Raw genomic sequence first — 20,871 nt, forward strand, 5'->3', positions numbered from 1 at the left:
GTACTCCGGCGGACTCCGGAATGTCTAGGGCTTATCGCCAAAAGCTTATCTATATGCTGGATTTGTTTCGTTTCTTTTTACATAAAGCTGTAGCGCCCACAAACTGAGATCATTACTTTTATTACTTCGCGCCAGGATGCTTCTCAGCCTGGGACTGGGCGCCCTGCTCGGCGTGGCCACAGCGCAGTTTCCCCCTACGCCTGAGGGGGTGACCGTCGTCAAGTCTAAGCTACATGAGAATGTATCCATCTCATTCAAGGAGGTAGGTATCCCATTTGATACATAGCCAGTCGCTAATTAGTAGCCCGGAATATGTGAAACGACACCTAATGTCCGGTCATATTCGGGCTATGTCCATCTCCCACCCGGCTTTCTGGATGACGACACAGGAGACAGCCAGGACTACCCCATGAACACGTATAGTCGTACCCTCACAGACATTGGCGATCGCCGAGAGATCTAATCTTGCATAAATAGATTTTTCTGGTTCTTCGAGGCGCGCAAGGACCCCAAGAACGCGCCCCTCGCCATCTGGCTCAACGGCGGTCCTGGCGGCTCCTCGTTCATGGGGCTTCTCGAGGAACTGGGCCCTTGCTCGGTGGCCTCTGACTCCAAGACCACGATTTTGAACCCCTGGAGCTGGAACAATGAGGTCAACCTCTTATTCCTCGATCAGCCCATGCAGGTTGGCTTTTCCTACGACGTCGCTACTAACGGCACCTTAGTCGTCGATTACAACGCTGTAGAGTCTACGATTGTGCCGGGGGATTTCTCGACAGAGATACCTGAATCGAACTTCACACATCGTGTTGGTACATTTGCGAGTCAGGAGTTATCACAGACCGCGAACAGCAGTGCGCTTGCCGCTCATGCTTTATGGCATTTCGCCCAAACCTGGTTCTTCGAGTTTCCTCATTGCAAGCCTGTCGATGACCGCATCTCTCTCTGGACTGAGAGTTATGGAGGTCACTACGGGCCAGCGATTTTCGGTTTCTTCCAGGAACAGAATGAACGGATCGCGACGGGTACCGCGGAAAAGGGTGCACAGTATCTGCATCTAGACACCCTGGGAATTGTGAATGGTCTTATTGATGCTGTGGTCCAAGGGGAATCTTATATTACCATCGGGTATAACAACGTATGTTTCTTACTAGGACCCTCCGCGTCCTGGAAAATTAATGCTGGTACTTGCTAACATAAACAGACATATGGCCTCGAAATTTTCAACCAGTCGCTTTATGATTCACTGATGCACGAGTGGGCACGTCCCGGGGGCTGTCGCGACAGAGCTATAGCATGTCAAGCAGCGTTGAAGGACTGGGACTCTACTGCTGAGAAGGGGAATATCTCCGAGATATGCAAAGACATCGATTTAGATTGTGAGGGAGGTGGTACTGCTCGATACCAGGAGCTGAACGTATGTGCCTAGGTCCTTTTATTCCGATATAAAACTAACCACACCTTGCGGTTAATAGCGCAGTTGGTATGACATTTCGCATCCCAAAAATGACCCTTTTCCAGCGCATCGTAAGTGCAACCACCAACACAATCCTGTTTTCAGTTCTAATTCCAATCGAATTGTCCAGACATGCTGGGTTACTTGACCCAAGAGTCCGTGCTACAGGCCCTCGGCGTCCCTGTGAACTTCACCGAAGCTGCCCCCGTTGTTCACAAACAGTTCGAGAAGACCTATGAGTATGCATTCCCAACCACGTTTTCTCAACCGTATACTCAGCCACAGACTAACATACCTAGCATCACGCGCGGCGGATTCCTCGACTCGATAGCCCACCTGCTTGACAGCGGCGTCAAGGTGCACATGATGTACGGCGATCGCGACTACGCCTGCAACTGGGTCGGCGGCGAAAAGGCCAGTCTTGCAGTGCCGTATTCGCGCGCCGCAGAGTTCGCCAACACCGGGTATTCTCCCTTAGTCACATCCGAAGGTGTCAAGGGCATGACTCGCCAACTGGGCAATTATAGCTTCACACGCGTCTACCAGGCAGGTCACGAAGTACCGGCGTATCAGCCGGTCGCGGCTTATGAGATCTTCATGCGTGCTACATTGGATCGGGATATCCCGACGGGCCTGCGATCTGTTACGGAGGAGTTCAGGACCAGTGGGCCGAAGCATACTTGGCATATTAAGAATATTGCTCCTCCAATGCCGGAGCCGAGGTGCTATGTCTTGAATCCGGGGACGTGTCTTCCCGAGGTGTGGGAGAGGGTTGTGGCTGGGAATGCTACTGTGAAGGATTTCTTTGTGGTGGGGGATGGTGGGAATCATGGTATGCTCGGTTGGCCTCAGGATACTGGCCAGGTAGTTCTTAGTGCGATGTGAATGGCTTGTGCGGATGGGATCGAGGGTTTTGTGTGAGTTAAGGAATATCATCTGATATAGTAAAGTACTCATTCTAGCTCTTAGAGTGACTGTAATATTTGGAGGCCAATGAGCATGTCCCTTCATGTAGCATAAAACGCATTGTTGGTCATGAAGTACAGCATAGTCCCAGTCAAAGTTTAACGGTCTGAAGCAGCAAAGTACCACCAAATGCTCGAGCCTTTAGGTGACAGGACAGCACGTAGTAAACTATCAACCTGACCGAACCTTGCCATTGAGAAGATGCCGCTCACTACTAGAAGGAAAATAAAGTTATAGGATGAGATGGGCACTGCCACTCAAGAAAGGCCCAATTAGCAAATGAGACGATCACCACCGTCGCAAGGACTAGACATACTATATGTTGCTTCCGGGTCTCGCCGCGGCATCTGCAGCTGCGTCTTGCTCTGCTTGCATTTGCGCAGCGGTGATAGCGTTCTGGACGGCCTGTCGGGCGACCTGCTGTGAGTCGCGGTCTTCCAAATGATTCAAGCCCTCCTGGACACGGTTCGATTAGCGAAAACAGTCTTTTTTTTGGAGTGTATAGCTCATACCACAACACGTACATCACTGCTGGAAGGGATGGCTGCTGCAGTGGCGAGCGCAGTAAGGAAGGTAATAGGGATGATCTTAAAGCAATGCATGGCTATGGGTGACTGATAGGTTAAGAATAGGTAGGTATTAGAGGCTACCGAGTTCAGGGTGATATTTCTAAAAGAGGAAAGGCTTGAGCGAACTATTGTACTCATTTATACTATCGGTAACTCATCCCCTAGCCATCCAGAGTCAACAAAGCTCCGAACACCGCGTACAGAAAATCACACGGTGCTAAAGACTTCACGCGGTGCTAAGGACTTGTTTGTCATCTATAAGCGACTAGCCGCTACAAAATGAAATGTGGTATGCTCAATATCATCTAGCACTCTTTTTCTTTAAGGCAGACAACACTTTGAACAGTGTACTAGAAGATAGAGGGGAAATAACTAAATTGCCAGCAAAGAGGAAAAGAGAGTTAAATCTCGAACCATTTGGGTGGCCTATTATTCAATGCTTGCCAATCGTAAATAGAGATCCTGAGCCTAATCCACTGGTCGCACTGAATTGTTACGCATGGGTCACCTTTGTTGAGATCCAAAGAGAAGAAGTACGGAGTACAATCCGGGAGATCAGATCAACAGGAATATCGTTAAGGAACCGCGTACTACCCCGGTCGAATTCGCTTAGCCTAGCTAAATGGGCAGGAAACCCACGCCAACCTATTAATACCTAATCCAGCTATTAATTCCTTGACATCACTGATGTAACTATATTGGCCCTAGGAAATTCAAGGTGCTCAACCCAGAGAGCGTTAAGAACTAGGAGGCGCATGATCGGTCCGAGTTTCATCCCACGGTTGCTGAATATTTTTGAGGATGGGAACCATAAATGCTGCTTCTAACATTATTAGAGACAGAAGGATATCTTGTGTGATGGTCAAAGAGTATGAACCTATTCCCCAAGTTGCCACTGCTCTCCTGGCTTGGGATCAGCGGCACTATCCTGCCTCCCGGCTCTGCTCTTACACCTCTCTTTGACCTCATCAATATATTTCTGTGTCTCCTCGATCTTGGCCTTCGAGACTCCATCAAAACGAAGACCACCCTCCATTGCACGTAGAAGAGATCATACAGCTTTCCGCTCTGTGGAGATGCTCACTTGGCTGAGATCCGTTAAAGAGTTGGCCTCACCGTTGACACAGCACAAGTACTGAATCACGTCGAATGCATGTTTTTGACATGTGTGTCCATCACCGTACCCCTCTTCACGTAGTTTGTTAGGAGTGCGTTTCGTGCAGTGATCAACATGTTTCTCGAATTCTTTCATCACATATTCTTCATCATCCCTTGGCTCCCTGGGAACTCCATCCAGGTCTTGCGCAGCTTGTCCAGAGGCAACAACTGAAGTTCTTGTGAGAAAAGTCTCTCTGAAACTGTTTCCACGTACCGGGTTCGTTCTGGGGGAAGCTTCTTCGGGTCTCTCGGCCTTCGGCTCAACATTATGTTCTAGCTTCTGGTTCGGTTTCATTTTGGCATATATAGCAGAGCTACCAGTAATGTACGAATATGGCGAATACAAAATACTGTGGTCTGTTTTCCAGAACAGGGTGAGGGGTGGAACTTATATCCTCTTCAGATCCTTTCCCGTTGGATTCTGGATGAAACGACTTCTCCCGGTTATTATTGCTGAACGTTTCAGTCCCCGTAGCCCAACAAAGGAAGCAAAGAAAAAAGATGAAAGATAGAGCATCAGATTCTTTTGCAAGGGAGGTGGTCCGAGAGATCAGGAAGTAACAAGACTACTAGTACTTTCCAGATCTTACAGCACCAATCCAGATGCATTTCCTTGTTGGAAGTGGAATCCAGTTAGATACCCTTCCGCTGAGGACTTGCTCTTGCGCAGCCAATGCAATATGACTCAAAGACCCTGAGTAGTCTAGGCGCTCGAAACTTCTCATGTACGGGGAAATTGATTAAGATGTTCTCGACCGAAGCATCACTTATTCTCGGGTATGCTATTCTAACCACAGCAAAGCGAGATATTAACCAGTCCGTTGTTGAAAGACATCAAGCCGCCAATAAAAAGATGATACAGAGTTGTTTGACAGTATGAATGACCGAACACGAATAATTAAAGGTATTTGACACACTGCTCTATATTGGAAAGACAATGATGCTTACAACGAGATGGCCTTACGGGGACTGAATGCTGTTCCAGGTTAGGGCTTGACTCGGCTTAGTGTAACAAGCCAGTATTGAGACTTTTTATCAGCCATACTTTCACCGATATCGGCCGGATGGTGTAGTTGGTTATCACGTATCCTTTACACGGATAAGGCCCAGGGTTCGAACCCCTGTCTGGTCATATCTTTTTCTTTTTGCTTTTTTACTCCATCAATTTATTTTACTAGTGATATGCTAATCAGGATTCCCTATTGCGCTGTTCGTTGGTTGCTGTCTGGTGTCCATCCGTTACTATGGAGCTGTTCCGTTCAATCTACCTTCCTAAACTTATTTCCTCCCTAGCGACAACCAGACAAATGTACAGTTAAATATGACCACCTGATCCTTAATTAATGCAAGTTGGAAGTACATTATTATTATTAGCAGAGACGGTGAGGCTGAGTAGTCAAAACTTCCCCTATCCACTGCGGATATAGAAATAACAGAACGACCGCATCCAATATACACAATATTAAAATAAAAGTAGGTAAAAAGCCCAAATTTACGCTCCTCTTCTCAATACGCCTAGACAACAGTATCACGATGCAACTGATGTCGTTCCGACACAGTTATGCCACCATCGGACTTCCCCTCAGGATCAGCTCCTGCCACAGGGACTGAATGATGGCCATCCGTGGCAGACTTGAGATCCTGAAACACTGAGCTGGGTGGCACTTCATCTCCCCAGTTCGTCGAGACCCCTAGAGCCCGATAAGCAGCGCCATGCAATCCCAGCGTCTCCTCTATCTGCCACTGATCTCGTAAGTACTCCCATTTCCCACGCTGCAACAACCCCACGCAGGCATCCAGGAACAAGCCAAGGAGGATTATCACGCCCCCCAGCGCCAGGATCAGGCCCATTCCCAAGACCGACAAGCTCTTGTAGTCTCCCGAGTTGTGGACGAGTTGATTTCTACATTGAGATTGGGCCTCGGGTGTGGAGGGCGGGCTGTACTCCCAAATGGAATCCTCGCCTTCGCTGGGGCGTTCGAAGTTCTGGGGTTCAGTCGCCCATTCGATGGCCCACGCTTGTGACTTGGCGAGGGAAAGGGCAAACCAATTCGAGACTTCGATTTGCCATTGGTTAGGAGGGACAGAGTATTGCAGTCCGTTGTACAGCTTTTGGCCGACTGTGGGATGGCCGGGTCAGCTTTATTTCAATGGTTTGGGAGCTATGGAATAGGTATAGGGAACTGACTGTCGAGCGCTGAGCCTCCCCAGCCTTGGACGGCTTGATGCATTGAATGTAAGTGCGTTGTCGTCAAGAACCGCTCAATTGTCGCGAGTTGATCCCCATTAAAGTAAACGAATCGATTCATCATGTCTTGAGCCACAGAGTTTATGCCTCCCAATTTGCTGCATGCCGTATCGCCCTCTCTGTTGGGGTTGCAGAATTGATACTGGTCGATGCAGCCCAACAAACTAACCGTGTAGTCCCCCGTATACACGTCGCTTCCGTTAAGCTTCTGGTGGGCTGCTATCCAGGGATCGTCGCTCGGCGTTCGATAGTAAATACCATTTTGCGTGAGCATCATTAGGGTGATATCTGAGTCGGTTTGATTCAGTTTTGGGTGGGGATACCACATAGCTCCAGTACTGTGGAGAACACCGGTAGGGTCTGCTTGTCCGTAAACAGAACTATATCCATTGTTAGATTGAGATAACGGTTGCAGTGTCCTCGGTAGCATAGCCTCCCTACCTCAGCGAGTATGCACGTAGCCGATCAAACGCGGAGCGAGCAACATAGGAGAATGTCCAGTTATTGCCCATCTCAACCAGCTGCGGAGTCAACCCAGCATTGATGTAAACAACCGGACCCAGGCCAGGCTCATCGCGGTCACTACCAAAGTCGGCACCATAGATCGGGGCACAGGTCGTAAGCCGTCGAAACTTGATTCGGTTGTTGGGCGGGGCGTTGATTCCAAAGTCATCATGCGAATCCAACAAGCCCGTATCCATTGCAAAGGCAGATTCATCATTAAACCTGCACAGGCCCTTTGCGAACGGGCAGGAAGCATTTTGTTGAGTCGTGAAAGGTAGGCTTTGGCGAACGTAAGTCCCGCAGGCTAAAGATGAACTGCCCTGGTAGCATTGCTTCGCATAGGCCGATGCCTGTTTTGTATCTTCCAACAACTTGGATAAATATATCCCATTCGTATCCGCTCCTGGGCCTCCTACAGCCCCACCGCAGTGGGGACCCAGGATGATGGTTGTGTTGCCCGGGACTTTGGTCACATACGAGGTGAACACACCCGAGACTCCAAACAAGGCTACGTTGAGAAGTGCTAGGAGTACGAGGGGAAGAGTCCGGAGTAAGCCTCGCGGTGCCTTTCTGCCCGCGTTCCAAGCTAGTGTGGTGAATGCCCATGCTGCTGCCGTCCCTGATCCGCTGTTTCGAAGGATCACCTGGCGACTGTGGTGTAGGAAATCTCGCTTTTCCGACGGTTGTGTGGTGTTGGCTTGGTGTATGATGAAGCAGAGAATCCGCCACATCATAGTTCCCGCGAACGAGACAAAGATGGCAAGAAACGCCGTCAACAGTCCCGCGTATTCCTGGGGGAGTGTCAGAGTGGCGCCTCGAATCTTGCCATGGGACCAGTTGGTCCACACTCCAGTGTAGACGGCATTTGCAGAAGACATGGTCAATAGAGGGTCAGAGACACCAGCTGCCCACGGGGGAGATGGAGGTGCAAACTACGGGGCGTCATCTTGTGGGAGGCAGGAGTGTTATTTACAGCTCTGCGGCCCAATCATTACAAGCGCTGGTAGGGCTACTCCAGCTAAATGAGGCTCCTCGTATCCACACCTCAAAGAACTGGGCGGAAGTGGTCGATCAGGGAACTGATTGTGCCTTGAGGTCTAGCTGCATATTTAGCGTCCTCAGGGCTCGTGAATCGCGCAATTTGCATCGAAAGTGGTTAGCGGGTTTGGAGCGGGTTTTCCCGAGCTGAGATTAAATTCCGGCCAGCCGAGGATCGAACATGATCTTACCCTAGATGAGTATTGGGTCAAGGATACGATGGTCGCGGTGTCTGATGAGCTCGTATGTGACTGGGCTTGAAAGATCGATGGCCCCTTACACGTTGCTGTATTCTCTTCACCCAGCCTCTGAGACTGCGAATTTACAGCCTTTGATTCGGGGATGAGTCCTCACGCCAAGTAAGGAGGCGTCCTCAATGCCTCATCACGACAGCCCAAAAAGCTGGCGGAGCAGCCAAGATCTCCTACCCACTGATTAAGATTAGTCTAAACTCAACTATAGGGCCCAGTGACCAATAAGAATATTCTTCTAGCAAAGCGAAGGTCATTAAAACTCGAGGGTCAGACAACCTGGCAGCTAGGTACGTGCCGTACTTATCCAGGGTAGTTTGTACCGTGCATAAAAGCATGCCAGTCGATACCCTCATTAGTCTCCGTGTGCTTCGCCACTCGGAGCTAATTTTATTTGTGGCTTCGATATTGTGCTTTCCACTGTCTCCCTTTGGCGGAATGAATTCTGGAGACAGCAGTTACGCTAGCAGCCCTGCCGACAATTCTCTACATTCATACACACTAGTATGCGGAACTAAATACCAACTCGGCTCTGTCGAGTATTTGCTCTTGATGATTACGCGCTATACTGAATAAGCTCTCAGGCTGCCTGTGTGGCAGATGTCGAATCTTGCCTCTTATTATCCTGCTAAGTCCTATCGGCCGGATCTACTATATATTTTGGAGGCGCTGGTATCCTGCAAGCGGAGCCACATGACGGGGCATTGAGTCCAATGGACGTGGATAGACGTGTTTCCCTTGTATAGGCAAGATACCTACGGACAATACAGAATACGGTAGCTTCACAAGCATCGTCGATATATCGTGTAGTTTCGTGTTAAATATTTTGTTCAGTAGGCAGATTCAGAAGATTTTCTAGCAACCTGGGACACACAACACGGGAGTCCAAAGGGCTGAAAGTCTGACTTGCTAAGTCAAAGAATACAAAAGAACTTTACTAAAGGAGAACCACACAATCACTTCTACCATCTACCCGCCTTGACTGGCAGATATATCGGAATGACAACGGTTAGTCGACAACCTTCAACTGACTCTTCACTCTATCTTGCGCTAGTTTCGGTACGTGACGCTGAAACACATATCACACTGGTGTAGCCATGATGAATGAACAAAATGTTCTACGTTCTATGCAAGGTGTTGTTGGATAGTAGGCAACAGAAGGGCGCTCATAGATCACGATGTGTAGCATGAGATTTATGTTTATGGTGCAAAAACTGTTGGTAAAAAATTTGACCTGATGATGACTTCAAGTTAAGCCATGGCGGAGAGAGATAATACTATGACTAGTCCACAGAACCTGGGGCATCAACCCTTGACAATGAAATCCTTCGCGTCAAGCAGCTGAGCGATCAGTTCCTTCTGAAGATAGCAAAGCAAGGGGCTAATGAAGGGCGCCCTTGACGCGCCTGCATGTCATGTCAACACCTTGTTTCAGAACTCTCCTGCAAGCTTCCCGTTGTGCAGATTGGCCAATATGGGCTAAAAATTGTTTCTATTCACAGTGTTTATTCATCCCTGTGTTGGTGGTGGGGCGTCGCGTGGCGCCTGTTATCCCTTCCTTCATTTCGCTATCTGTCCATGCCACCCTCGCGTTCTTCCTGTCAATGTTAGTTCCTAAGGCCTTTACAACGACATCATGGAGAGACTACAACGGACGCGTCAAGCGAATACGACCGTGCGCAGGCGACGCTCCAAATTGGTGGCAGTGTTTGTAGGAGGAACGAGTGGGATTGGCGCCGCAACGGCCAAACAGTTGGCCCAGACAGTTGAATCCCCCACGATCTACCTGGTCGGTCGCAATGGGTCGGCTGGCTCGCGGGTAATAGAAGAGCTCAATACGTTGAATCCTCGTGGAACATTCGAATTCATCCAGTCTGATGTATCACTCCTTCGCGAAGTTGATGCCGCCTGCCAAGAGATCCAAAAGAAAGAGCACCAGGTGGACCTATTGTTCATGACACCGGGCCATCTAGCGACGCGGAAGAATGGTAAGAAGCAATAGCTCGTCGCCTTGTTGTCCATAATTACCCACGGCTGATGTGTCGCAGATACAGTGGAAGGGCTCGACAATAATCACGTGCTCCGCTACTATGCGCGAATGCGATTTATCCACAACCTCCTCCCTCAGCTCGAAGCTGCCAACATTCCCGCCAGAGTAGTCAGTGTCCTAGCGGCAGGGAGAGAGGGTGAAATCGACGAGAGCAACTTTGACCTTCAGGCCTCTTTTTCCTTTGGCACTGCCGCGACATACGGGGCGACTATGAACTCATTGGCGATGGAGTACCTGGCTGCCAAACACCCCTCTGTCACTTTCATTCACACATTTCCCGGAGTTGTGCAGACGCCGTTGATGAAGTCCAGCTTTGGATACATACTCGGATCGGTGATTGGCATCGTGACCAAGCTCATGTCGATATCGGAAAAGGAGAGTGGAGAGCGCAACGTCTTTATTGCCACATCTACAGCATATCCACCTGCAGCACACGCTGGAGACTTGTCGGCTGACGGCGTTGGGGTCGCAGTGGCATCGATCGGCAAAGTTGGCGGTGGCTCGTATCTGCTTAATTATGATGGACAAGATGTGACAAACCAAACGTTGATGAGGAACTACCGCGAGAGGGAGTACCCGACGAAGTTATGGGATCATACGTTGGATATATTCCAGAGGGTCCTTGGATTGAATACCTAAGCATTCCAACTCACCTTGGGACTGCAACTGGAGGGAGTGTATCAATCACTTACAGATCCGGCTAGCAATCGGCAGAAGTAGTCAATAGCCTCGGCCTACACAGGAATTGTGTCTTGAATATTCTACTTCCATTTAGATATTAGAAACCTCTGTAAAGAGTCCTCGGCATGGTCATCTACTATGCTCTGCTCGAAAGTGTTAGCACATAGTGCATCATGTTTCTTTCCTTTAGCTGATGGATATACAGTTGTAGCGGAGACTAGTCCCGTTCTGTTCATGCCGGCCGGGGGTGGGCCCTAACATCTAAACGCCGACGAAGATCATCAGCCACCTTAATACTGGTCATGGACCACATTTCCGAGCTTGAGCTTGGCATAGAACATCTTGCGTAATCGACGGTGGGTTCCTGCTTTAGCTTGCGGCATCAATCCGTTACAAAATGTTTAAATGAGGCAATAGTGGAACCCCCGAGAATCCTTGATACGCAAGCATGTCGAGCTCTGTATGCCCGAGAGTAAAAAGAGGGCCGAAAATCGCCTGATCTCTATTGCAAACAACCCGCGTCTTGCGGCAACTACTAACTGGTAATGGATGTCGGTGACCAGAGATGGGTGACGGGAGATGTATGTATAAAGACCGTACTCTGCCCGATCCTCCAAGCCATATCTAGCCGGAACTACATTAGCATTCACCAATAGTATCATGTCTGGTCTTTTGTTTACCTCCCTCTTGAGCATCACAGCTCCGCTGGTGGCTGCATACGCACCTGGACTTGAACTGGTCTACTCCCTTGAACGGGCGACCCAGGGCATCAGTATCTCCGCCAACGGGCGCAAGTTTCTGTCCCAACGGTACTCTACAACGGAGCCTCCGCTGGCCGTGGAGCTTCTGAGTGACAATACAACCGTGCTTTATCCGAATGCGGCATGGAACTCATACAATGCAAGCAACCCGAGCTCAAACCCCCGGGAGACCTTCGTCAGCATTGACGGCGCGCGGATTGGGCCCGACGGGCGGTACTGGCTGGTTGACGGCGGTTCGCAAGGAATTAATGGCTCCACCAAGCTGGTGGGCGTCAACCTCACAAGTGACGAGGTTGATAAAATCTACTACCTGGACGACATCAAGGCAGACGACAGCGGCATTGATGATGTTCGGTTCAACGCGGCTGGAGACGTGGCCTACTTGAGTGATACAGCCGGCGCCCTGTTGGTTTTGAACATGACAACCGGGAATGGTGTGCGTGTCCTTGCAGACGACGACTCAGCCGCTGCTTGGTTTCCGATGATGTACAACGGGACACTGGTACCCGGATACGGCGGCGATGGTAGTACTCTCGCTGTCGGGCTGGACCAAATCGAAGTCTCGCCAGATGGAATCTACTTGTATTATCAACCTTGCAATGGTGGTCTGTACCGCGTCAAGACCTCATATGTCGATGCTACATTGACCAACGCGACACTGGCTGCCTCGCTCGGAGATTACGCTGAACCCTTCGCCCTGACGCCCAGCACTGGAGGAACCACTATCGATGGCGACGGCAATATCTACGTCAGCGACACCAACCTCCTCGCCATCTGGAAGGTCACCCCTGAGGGCCGTGCGACCATTCTTGTCCAGGACGACGCCCTTCTTTGGACGGACCTGATGTGGGTGACAGCGGACAAGAAGCTTTGGTTGCCTGCCTCGCAGATGCGTCCCGGCAGTGATGGCTTAATGGCCGATGGTCCTAACTACATCTTCACCTATCCCATCGACGCGGGTCCCTCTCCTATCGATCATGCATAGTCGGTTTTGCGGTTATCGACTCTACCAAATGAGCCTGAGCCTGGACTCAGATGTGTTTCTAATATAATCTTCTTCCATGAATTCAGATACCATAGGCCATTCTTTCTCGTTTTCTATGGTGGAATAGGACACACGCACTCTTCTCTGTTGGCTCTCTATGAGAGCCCGAGGTCAAGAAGGTTATATACTTAATAAAATCGTGAAATATCATAATCATCGACTCAACGAACCGCCTTTGCTGGCTATTTACTTGTAGTAATTTGCAAAACATAGTGTAGACTTGGAATGTAACTGGATACGGGAGGAGTCCCAAGCGTGCAGCTTGAAAAGCGCAAAACAGGTTCAATGTTCACAGAAGCTGAAAGTATTCTAGAGCTAGTTAGCCTTGTGCTACATATGGATAGGACAATGTAAATTATGGCATACCTCTTCTACCGCATCATTGGTGTAGTCAATTAGTGCGCCTCGCTCATCCATGAGGGCCTCTCTAACTTCCACCGCCTCATCCCAGCTAAGTGGAAAGTCTCTGACTTCGTCGATGATCATATTGAACAGTTCCAACGGCAAGCCCCGAAACGGGGGTACCTTTCGAACTTCTTCTGTCCACCAGTCCTTTCGCTGGGGAGGAACATTTGCTGTGGAGAGTACACGTATATATGGATCCACTAAGAACATGGCCAGAATCTTTCGATGACCAGGCTTTGTGTCATCATCCAGTTCGAATGGCTGAACTCGATGTTGTAGGACATTTGGAAAAGCGAGAAGTCGACCAGGTTTGGTCACAACACTGCCGAGCAGTTGTACTGCAACCTCCTCGTTTTCAATTCCGTAGAAGATTTCGGTGGACTTGTATTCATTCTGAAGGACATTTCATCAATGTTCGAGTTCAATATGGGCTATAGTGGTCAGTCACTTACCTGAGGAAGTCTGTACGTGAAATCCTCCGCGTCCATAGACTGCCGAAACTCAAGATGACTAGGTGTAATATTCTCCTCATCGTAATAATAGAGAGCTGTGGCGACGATGTGTTCGTTCATCGCTCCTTCAATGTGCCACGTACCACCGTCGTACTCTGGTTTTTCAGGGGTGAGGTGAATATTCGCGAGCTTAAAGATCACTTGCAGTCCAGACGCAGCAAACTGCGTTTGCAGATCGGTGGCCCGGTGTTCGGCCTTCTCCTCCCATTGCTGGCGAGACTGGAATGGCTCCGGCTCCCTCTCAATGAAGACGCGGTTGTCCCTATACCAAACATCGAAACCATCTGTGTAGCAGATCTCCGTATCCTTGAGCGCCTCTTCGTACGTGTACGGCCGGATCTTCTCGGGCGATTCTACTTCGTCCTCGTCTGGGGTGAAGGTAACTCCCTCAGGAATAATCATGTCCTCGTCTGACCCTCCCCGGAATTCGATCCTCAACCTAGTCTCATCCCAAGAAAGACACTCATTCCACAGGGGAATTGCAGCTGCGACGAACTTTTCCAGCGTTCCATACAGCTCCTTGTGCCGCCTGGGGTGCAGGTTGTTTACATAACTGACAATTCTGGGAATACCGTCTTTGTCGAATTCAACATTGGATGGGAGCCATTGGAAGCTACCCCATTCCGGCAGTGATCCTTCCCGTCGCTGAGATAGCTTCTCGTGCTCATTATATTCGGGGTCAACTACCTCGCCCTCTCCAGTGAAGCGGGCACAATCCTCGAGCAGCACAGTCCCATACGGCAGTGCGCGTGATCGTCCGTAAATCAAGGGAAACAGCGACGGGTGAAGCAAATCCAGGACCTTTTCATCGGACCCAGGATGCCAATCCTTCAGATGCTCCGGGACGTCCTCCAAGACACGCACATTGCTGCGTAGCGACTCCGCCAAGAGTGATGTGACTGCTGAGTCGGACTTCACGATTGCCGTCTCACAGTCATAGACAGACACCACCTGGGAGTCCTTGAAGTACTTGGCTTTGTCGCGAAGTTCTTCCATACACTATATGTTATTAGACAGGCTTAACCGGACGGGAATGTCGACGGAGCAAAAACTCACATAATCGAACATCGCAGCGGATAGATAGTAATCCTCAAGCTCATCGCTGTGTACACACGCTTCATCCCGCCATTTGCTCACAATGTCTTCGTCGAAGACCTTCCTCTCCCACTCTGGCTTATCAGTGATTTTATTGATGAAATCTAGCATTCGACGCTCCCGCACAGAGACGCCCACACTATAGCAACTGTCGCACAATGCATGGCGGAATCGTCGACGTTGGCCTTTGCACGGACCCTCCTTTTCAATTGTGGGTAAATGATTCTTCAGGGGCTGGCCGAAGCCGGGAAGTACGACCCGGTCTTGCTCCATGGCGTTGACTGGCAAGTTAGCTATTTTTGGGGAAGAGATGGGGAATTTAAATTCTATCTTCGATTGAGATCGCTGCAGTTGGTGTGGTGATTTGGCTCTCAAATGGGGCATCCTCCTAGGCAACCAGCGTTGGTGCCTGAGGTTAGTCATCAGGCCTGGGAGCCTTGGGAGCTCGTATTCTGGAATTAATTCATGTCGATCATTTTGCTCTACCAGGGAATGGTAGCAGGGGAAAATAAACAAGGCCAATAGCAGCAACACCCCTAGAAACTTTAATTGCAATCATGGTGGGAAGTGGTTTCGAGGAAAACCTCGGAACGCTCTCAAGACTCTCTCTCAATGCTTGAGAGACCCATCCACGGCTTGTAATGTTGCTCCAACACTGTTAGCAGTTTTGTAATGGGGAAAGAAACGAAGATACTCTTATGTAACTGTGTCTTCTAGCAAGAGAGCCAAGGCATATATAGCGAAGGATAGAGGAGGAATCAATCGTCTTGAATTATGAGCTATCTCAGGCTAAACTGTCGACCCAGCAACTGACCCAAATTCAAGAATTCCCGATAGAATAGCTAGCCCTACCTGCATCTCTCCATCTCAGTGTCGCCTCTATTCTTCCAGCTCCTCAACCACACTCCAACATGTTCAATGTTAAAGTGACGGTATGATTGCAGAACAACAGCTCACAAGCTCTCGGCAGGTCAAGTCAATCCCTATGCCTTAAACATAGCGAATGGTAACCTCAGAGTCGCTGTCAATGGTCACATCGGTCACAACCGTACTACCCTGAACGATGTCAATGACGGTAGCACCAGTGAGACCGACCGTCTGGCCACCGGCAGCCTTTGCTTCGGCACCAGTGAAGGTAACGGTGCCAAAGTCAACCAGGTTAACCAAGGAGCCGTTTTCCTCGAAATCTAAAATTGTTCGTTAGCGGGTCAGGCCATGTTCACAGAACAGAGTTGTATCCAGAGCACGAAAGGCTTACCTTCGACAATCCACTCAGCATTGATTCCGCCAAGGGGCGAAGAGGAGCTAAGATCCTTAGACACCTTCTGGCCAGTGCTTAGGTTTTCGATAATGGCAACTCCACTGGTGGAGGAGTACGACTCGACGATGGCCACAATCTCATCGCCCGCTTTGATGTCGATGCCGCTGAAGTCATAAGCGTAGTCGGGCAGCCACTCGTACCACGCATCAAAGGAGGCCTGGCCATTCGTCACAGTAAAGTCGACGCCGGTCTGGAGGATGGCCGAGCTGTAGGTGTCGCCATCGATACCAACCCAGGCCGAGGCGGAAGAGCTACCGGATCCACCAGTGGGTTGAGGGACCGTGAAGGTGCCAGTCACTGCGGTGTAGGTGGCAGCGGCAGAGGGAGGGTTCTCCTGGACAGCACCGGACCAGTTGGAACTGTACTGAACATTTGTTTTGTTTGTCACGTCTGCTGGCTTCTGAACAGCCTGAAGAGGGCGAGAACCGCGAGCAGCAGCCGCACGAGCCTTGACACGAGCTGCGAGGCCGCGCTCAGGGGCAGCCAAGCTGGTGCCAGCAAGGATTGCAGTAGCAAGAGCAATAGTGAACTTCATTTTGATAGAAAAGTGGATTGCTGTTGGACCTTGGATGTCTGATAAAACTGTGGATACCAGAGAGCTGTGGTGATTGAGATGATGGAGAATATTCAGGAGGTCCAGTGGGAGTATTTATCTTTTTTTGCTCCATACTGTATCTCCTCATATCCAGTCTTGCTAGATCACACCATGCAGAATCATTCTTCCAGGAAATTGCAACATGCTAGCAAAAACATCGCTCTGCAAGTTGTCATTGTACGGAAAATGAGAACAGACCAACGGAAGATGGCAAGCTGCATCGGATTCCGACGGCTGAATATGAGACTTTAATGGACATGCTAGTAGAGGAGTTTAGTATGAAGCTATATTTATTAGTTGCCCTTAGCGGTCTCGGGATATTCGGCATGTCTAAACCTCTTTGCAAACACTGTCCCTGGTGGTTGAACCCACTTCTTTATTGTCTTTTATTGCACTTTCATAATGCCCGAGAGAAGAGGAATTTGTAAGGATCGTTACCAGATAGCGGAAGTCATATGCTGAGACTCAGGAGGGTAGTTAGACCTCCGCCTTGAGCAGAAGACAATCTCCGAATTGCACTCACTAGCGCAGCCACTCTGGCAGCGCACAGGCTGTCACAATACATACTAAACAAGTAGGTTTATAGCGCCTGTGACGCCATTCGCCACCTACAATCTTACCTCGCTTACAATAAGGCTAGTGGCAGGAATTTTAGGCAAGGAGAGATAAGAATGAATGACTCTTAAGCCTTCAGCCTGGTGGGGCAGCGTAACTTGGCACTTTCATTAGTAGTGCTTGTTTCTACTGGTTCTAACCAAGACCCGCGCTAATGCATGATTGAGAACCGTGCAAGAGTTTTCGGCAATGGTATCGTGAAGGAATGACAGTGCTTACTGCACGGAAGTACCGGATGCCGAATCGATAGATTAATCTTCATATCACCACTCATGGCTCGAATCACGACTTAGACCGACCTGCCATCTTGCCATTTCTGCCCCACTCCTCGATATATTAATACCATTTCACTGATATCACTTCACTAATTGAACCCCTCTCCAAATCGGTCCGACCCGACTAAGGAACGTCCCCTCCCTCGTGAACCAATAACCCTGACTCTGATATATTGCTCCATATCATGGTCAGTTGGGCTAGGCCTTAGTTCTTTTCCCCTGGTCCTTTCGTTGGATATCCCTCGGTTAGAAACTTTTCTGCTCTCTTTCCTTCAGTCTTTGTACGGCTTCAGGTATGCTTAGATTAGAATAGCCGTCATTGCTGTTCTGAATTGCGCCGGTCTCTTGTCTTTCTCATATTATACTCTCTCTGCCTTTGAATCTGGCTTACCTCCTTCCTTCCTAGCTCTGGACGTCATCTTTCGGGCCTATCATGCAATCATAGTCTTTACTTCTATAGGGATAACAATAGCTCTATAACCTCCCAGAGCATAGGACCGCAGCATTCACCGTCGGTCCCCGCGAACACTAAGTGTTCCCCTCTCTTCTCTTGCTTACCATGCTTTCTAGCCGCGCCTTTCCGTGAGCGAGGGATTATCAAGCTTTAAGCAAGGTTTGTCAACTATTTTAATAATATGATGACAGTAGCTGAAGTGAGACTGGTATACTTTGCACATCTGGTTTGAATGGAATACAGCTTTGCTTTGATCACCTTGTGTTATCGTGGTCAAGATTGACGTATAGTACACTTGCCTGTACCTTTGTGGAAGCACTTTCGTCTGCGTAGAATATAGCATCAGATACATACATTCCTCCTATAAATCTACCAAGTGCATAATATCTCCTCATAAGTTGTGCATGGCCCTATGCTGCTAACTCCACTTTGTCTATATCTTACTGTCGCGATGACTCTATGTCTCTACCCCACCCTCTCTTTTGAGAGAGGGAAAAAACAGCGATGTGGTTGCTGAGAGGAGCCTCTTGCATTCTTGCTCTACCTCCACTAATTTAGCATCAGGTTTATATCATAGTAGGCTGTTTTGCTACTCTTGCCCTACACTACTTAGCCATATTTGTGGAAACATGCAACAAGGAAAACTATACTATCGGCTTCGTCGGTCCATTCATGCAATGTACATAGATGGCAACGGCTTTGAAGGCCAATCACAACGGTGATAGGGGAAGACCAATGCGTTGAGTATATTCAACCCCGAAGTACCGTGCATGCCACCGTTAATCCCGGTAATACCCATAGTTAAACGTGGTATGCAGCTGCCTCGTCCTCTACAAGATCCCCCACATTGCTGACCAACTGAGCTAGTTCTTCATCCAAGGGGCCCGCGTCAACGGCATCCAAGTTTTGGATCAACTGTGATAAGCTCGACGCGCCGATAAGCACGGCATCTCCATGTTCGCGGCTTAGTGCCGAGTGGTAGATGGTCCATCGCAACGCCAGTTCATGTCCGCTTACTCCAGCTGCTGCACCTGCATCTGCTACGGTCTGAGCTGCTGCAATTACTGCTGGTTTGTAATAAGCGTCATGATAAATCTTTCCCGAGGGAGTCTATATAACACAGTCTATGTGTCAGTTATTGCGATCTGAAATAGCATCAAGATAGACCTACACTGTGATCCCATCTTGATCCAGCGAGTTGGCTCGGGTCCTGCGAGAGCCTTCCTGTGAATAAGCCTACTGCAGCTGGACTGGATTGCAAAGCGTTGTGTTAGTAGTGTTCTGATTAGGCACCCCTATCGATAGATGAAATAGCCCATACCTATATGCATAGAAGCTAATCCCATGGCGCCTGAGGAGAGGAAACAACTGCGTTTCCCCAGATCGGATGACAGGATTGTATCGGCCTTGATACACACTAGGCTTGACAAAACCGTGCTTCTCGCAAATCGTTACGATCTGCTCCACTTCGTCTGCCGTGTAGTTACTGATGCCAAAGCGGGCAAACTTTCCTTTTCGGTATTCAGCATCCATGGCTCTGCATGTCTCCTCGAACGGAGTGTGGCGGTCCGGGGAATGTAGGTACATGATGTCCACCTTGTCCGTCTTCAATGCTTCGAGTGACTCCGCCACGCTTTTCTGAATTCGTTCCGCAGTGTGGGAACCAGGCACCCAGGAGGTGACCTTGGTCGAGAGGTTGGCCCAGGTAGGAACCCCTAAGTCGCCGAGGAGTCTTTCGGCGGCCCCTGGAGAACCCACGGGATATGCGCGAGCCGTGTCCACATCGGTCACGTTTCTAGCTTGGAGTGTGGCAATAATCGGAGCTGCAGTTGCCTCATCTTGAATCTTGGCCAGAGGTGATCCAGTTCCAAAGGCTGCAGTGCCAAATATGATATGTGGACGCTCGTGTGAAGTCATTTTTAGTGGACAGTAGGACTTATTCGTATGTGAAAGGTCGAGCATAGATGATGTCGGGGGCAGGACGACCCTACCCATCACTTAAGTACTATGCGACTGACAGTGTCACGTTCCACCCTTTGAGTTGTCTCGCTACCTGACTGGACTGGAGTAACTCATTACATTCACCAATTGACAGGGTACTGTTGGTTCGGTACAGCTTGACACAGTCATCTTACGTACGGATCGGGAGTTACCATCCCCGAACGGGATCCAGAGCTTTCGATGCTCTCTCCAGGAAGTTCCCACTGCCGAACACGAGGATTATAGGAATTGGTTTTGTAGCCCGAATTCGACATGCTAGAAGAGAAAGATTAAGCGCATCGCTTGATCATGACCTTATGGCCTGCAGCTTTGATTGGTACTTCACCGTGTTCCATAGTTGTAGCTCCGTCTATTGGTAGAGCTTATCTCTGTGCCAAACTGGCGATAATATTGACCTTTCTGTTGCTACCATTTTCACATATCGGTACCATCATAGTTTTGAGGCTTTGCCGAAGTAGAGGTGCAAGCGGAACGATATGACACGTTAAGAGTCAGGTAAAGGGGACAGCATCAACGATATGCAGACAGTGTCAAAGCCATTCAGAAGTACCGTTGAGATCAGGACTGGTAGTTTGACAGTAGGCTTGCGGGTGACGTCCTCTTTCCAAATAGCCGTAACTCCATTGCGACAGTGTGCAGGTAATGATTCTCTCCCAGCTGTGCGGGCTATCCTGTCTAAACGGGAGGCATAAATGTTTCAATATACATTCTTCCTCGTATAGTGGTTCCGATTGCAAGTCTTGGCCTACTATGCCAAGCTTACAGGGACTGGGATATATTGCTATTTGGCGTTTGTTATTGCCCATGGAAATCCGTAAGGACTGCGATGTCCACGTCAGTCCATCGGAAAATCTCGGTATGGACCTGACCA

The 20,871-nt window shown here is 49.3% G+C and overlaps 10 protein-coding genes and 1 non-coding gene across 11 annotated transcripts; 5 read left to right on the top strand and 6 right to left on the bottom strand.

Moving 5' to 3' along the window:
* The first annotated feature begins 42 nt into the window (after positions 1-42).
* BDV37DRAFT_235495 (Alpha/Beta hydrolase protein) lies at positions 43-2,406 on the top strand. Its single transcript, XM_032080502.1, has 7 exons — positions 43-262; positions 305-417; positions 478-1,138; positions 1,205-1,417; positions 1,476-1,527; positions 1,587-1,695; positions 1,756-2,406. Exons 1-7 carry the CDS (start codon positions 137-139, stop codon positions 2,339-2,341), a joined length of 1,860 nt encoding a protein of 619 aa, XP_031947305.1. The 5' UTR covers positions 43-136; the 3' UTR covers positions 2,342-2,406.
* Positions 2,407-2,653: 247 nt separating this feature from the next.
* On the bottom strand, positions 2,654-3,024 carry BDV37DRAFT_277633 (uncharacterized protein; the record flags this gene model as incomplete). The annotated part of the gene is made up of 3 exons (XM_032085819.1): positions 2,654-2,672; positions 2,739-2,878; positions 2,947-3,024. 3 exons carry the CDS (start codon positions 3,022-3,024, stop codon positions 2,654-2,656), a joined length of 237 nt encoding a protein of 78 aa, XP_031947306.1.
* An 844-nt stretch (positions 3,025-3,868) lies between these two features.
* On the bottom strand, positions 3,869-4,444 carry BDV37DRAFT_277634 (uncharacterized protein; the record flags this gene model as incomplete). The annotated part of the gene is made up of 2 exons (XM_032085820.1): positions 3,869-3,991; positions 4,049-4,444. The coding sequence occupies 2 exons, from the start codon at positions 4,442-4,444 to the stop codon at positions 3,869-3,871; spliced, it is 519 nt and encodes a 172-aa protein (XP_031947307.1).
* Positions 4,445-5,207: 763 nt separating this feature from the next.
* Positions 5,208-5,281, top strand: BDV37DRAFT_t5. Its single transcript has one exon. It is a non-coding gene; the product is annotated as a tRNA-Val (tRNA).
* Positions 5,282-5,489: 208 nt separating this feature from the next.
* BDV37DRAFT_235497 (uncharacterized protein) lies at positions 5,490-7,929 on the bottom strand. The gene is made up of 3 exons (XM_032080503.1): positions 6,839-7,929; positions 6,338-6,777; positions 5,490-6,269 (listed from the first exon to the last, which is right to left on the bottom strand). Exons 1-3 carry the CDS (start codon positions 7,777-7,779, stop codon positions 5,665-5,667), a joined length of 1,986 nt encoding a protein of 661 aa, XP_031947308.1. The 5' UTR covers positions 7,780-7,929; the 3' UTR covers positions 5,490-5,664.
* Positions 7,930-8,457: 528 nt separating this feature from the next.
* On the top strand, positions 8,458-8,882 carry BDV37DRAFT_235500 (uncharacterized protein). The gene has a single exon (XM_032080504.1). It carries the CDS (start codon positions 8,527-8,529, stop codon positions 8,764-8,766), a length of 240 nt encoding a protein of 79 aa, XP_031947309.1. The 5' UTR covers positions 8,458-8,526; the 3' UTR covers positions 8,767-8,882.
* A 944-nt stretch (positions 8,883-9,826) lies between these two features.
* Positions 9,827-10,879, top strand: BDV37DRAFT_290197 (uncharacterized protein; the record flags this gene model as incomplete). Its single annotated transcript, XM_032088661.1, has 2 exons — positions 9,827-10,178; positions 10,239-10,879. The coding sequence occupies 2 exons, from the start codon at positions 9,827-9,829 to the stop codon at positions 10,877-10,879; spliced, it is 993 nt and encodes a 330-aa protein (XP_031947310.1).
* A 702-nt stretch (positions 10,880-11,581) lies between these two features.
* BDV37DRAFT_277637 (SMP-30/gluconolactonase/LRE family protein) lies at positions 11,582-12,667 on the top strand (the record flags this gene model as incomplete). The annotated part of the gene is made up of 1 exon (XM_032085821.1): positions 11,582-12,667. The coding sequence occupies one exon, from the start codon at positions 11,582-11,584 to the stop codon at positions 12,665-12,667; it is 1,086 nt and encodes a 361-aa protein (XP_031947311.1).
* A 108-nt stretch (positions 12,668-12,775) lies between these two features.
* On the bottom strand, positions 12,776-15,077 carry BDV37DRAFT_235501 (DUF4246 domain-containing protein). The gene is made up of 4 exons (XM_032080505.1): positions 14,701-15,077; positions 13,585-14,643; positions 13,094-13,525; positions 12,776-13,036 (listed from the first exon to the last, which is right to left on the bottom strand). The coding sequence occupies exons 1-4, from the start codon at positions 15,010-15,012 to the stop codon at positions 13,010-13,012; spliced, it is 1,830 nt and encodes a 609-aa protein (XP_031947312.1). The 5' UTR covers positions 15,013-15,077; the 3' UTR covers positions 12,776-13,009.
* A 345-nt stretch (positions 15,078-15,422) lies between these two features.
* Positions 15,423-17,101, bottom strand: BDV37DRAFT_2910 (A4/G1 family peptidase). The gene is made up of 2 exons (XM_032088846.1): positions 15,998-17,101; positions 15,423-15,926 (listed from the first exon to the last, which is right to left on the bottom strand). Exons 1-2 carry the CDS (start codon positions 16,593-16,595, stop codon positions 15,730-15,732), a joined length of 795 nt encoding a protein of 264 aa, XP_031947313.1. The 5' UTR covers positions 16,596-17,101; the 3' UTR covers positions 15,423-15,729.
* A 1,699-nt stretch (positions 17,102-18,800) lies between these two features.
* BDV37DRAFT_277640 (aldo/keto reductase family protein) lies at positions 18,801-19,916 on the bottom strand (the record flags this gene model as incomplete). Its single annotated transcript, XM_032085822.1, has 3 exons — positions 18,801-19,109; positions 19,171-19,249; positions 19,321-19,916. 3 exons carry the CDS (start codon positions 19,914-19,916, stop codon positions 18,801-18,803), a joined length of 984 nt encoding a protein of 327 aa, XP_031947314.1.
* Between the last annotated feature and the right edge of the window lie 955 nt (positions 19,917-20,871).

The sequence above is a fragment of the Aspergillus pseudonomiae genome (assembly GCF_009193645.1).
Source record: "Aspergillus pseudonomiae strain CBS 119388 unplaced genomic scaffold BDV37scaffold_1, whole genome shotgun sequence".
NCBI classification, from domain to species: Eukaryota; Fungi; Ascomycota; class Eurotiomycetes; order Eurotiales; family Aspergillaceae; genus Aspergillus; species Aspergillus pseudonomiae.

What these genes read in the sequence shown, in the direction of transcription:
- BDV37DRAFT_235495 (XM_032080502.1), top strand. Translation starts at nt 137, where the DNA reads ATGCTTCTCAGCCTGGGACTGGGCGCCCTGCTCGGCGTGGCCACAGCG. An exon ending in CAGGACTACCCCATGAACAC is followed by an intron (nt 418 to 477) that starts GTATAGTCGTAC and finishes TTGCATAAATAG; the next exon opens with ATTTTTCTGGTTCTTCGAGG. An exon ending in TGACCCTTTTCCAGCGCATC is followed by an intron (nt 1,528 to 1,586) that starts GTAAGTGCAACC and finishes CGAATTGTCCAG; the next exon opens with ACATGCTGGGTTACTTGACC.
- BDV37DRAFT_235497 (XM_032080503.1), bottom strand. Translation starts at nt 7,779, where the DNA reads ATGTCTTCTGCAAATGCCGTCTACACTGGAGTGTGGACCAACTGGTCC. An exon ending in CTACGTGCATACTCGCTGAG is followed by an intron (nt 6,778 to 6,838) that starts GTAGGGAGGCTA and finishes CAATGGATATAG; the next exon opens with TTCTGTTTACGGACAAGCAG. An exon ending in GGGAGGCTCAGCGCTCGACA is followed by an intron (nt 6,270 to 6,337) that starts GTCAGTTCCCTA and finishes GCCATCCCACAG; the next exon opens with TCGGCCAAAAGCTGTACAAC.
- BDV37DRAFT_235500 (XM_032080504.1), top strand. Translation starts at nt 8,527, where the DNA reads ATGCCAGTCGATACCCTCATTAGTCTCCGTGTGCTTCGCCACTCGGAG.
- BDV37DRAFT_235501 (XM_032080505.1), bottom strand. Translation starts at nt 15,012, where the DNA reads ATGGAGCAAGACCGGGTCGTACTTCCCGGCTTCGGCCAGCCCCTGAAG. An exon ending in CCGCTGCGATGTTCGATTAT is followed by an intron (nt 14,644 to 14,700) that starts GTGAGTTTTTGC and finishes AATAACATATAG; the next exon opens with TGTATGGAAGAACTTCGCGA. An exon ending in CCAATGATGCGGTAGAAGAG is followed by an intron (nt 13,037 to 13,093) that starts GTATGCCATAAT and finishes AACTAGCTCTAG; the next exon opens with AATACTTTCAGCTTCTGTGA.
- BDV37DRAFT_2910 (XM_032088846.1), bottom strand. Translation starts at nt 16,595, where the DNA reads ATGAAGTTCACTATTGCTCTTGCTACTGCAATCCTTGCTGGCACCAGC. An exon ending in TGCTGAGTGGATTGTCGAAG is followed by an intron (nt 15,927 to 15,997) that starts GTAAGCCTTTCG and finishes GAACAATTTTAG; the next exon opens with ATTTCGAGGAAAACGGCTCC.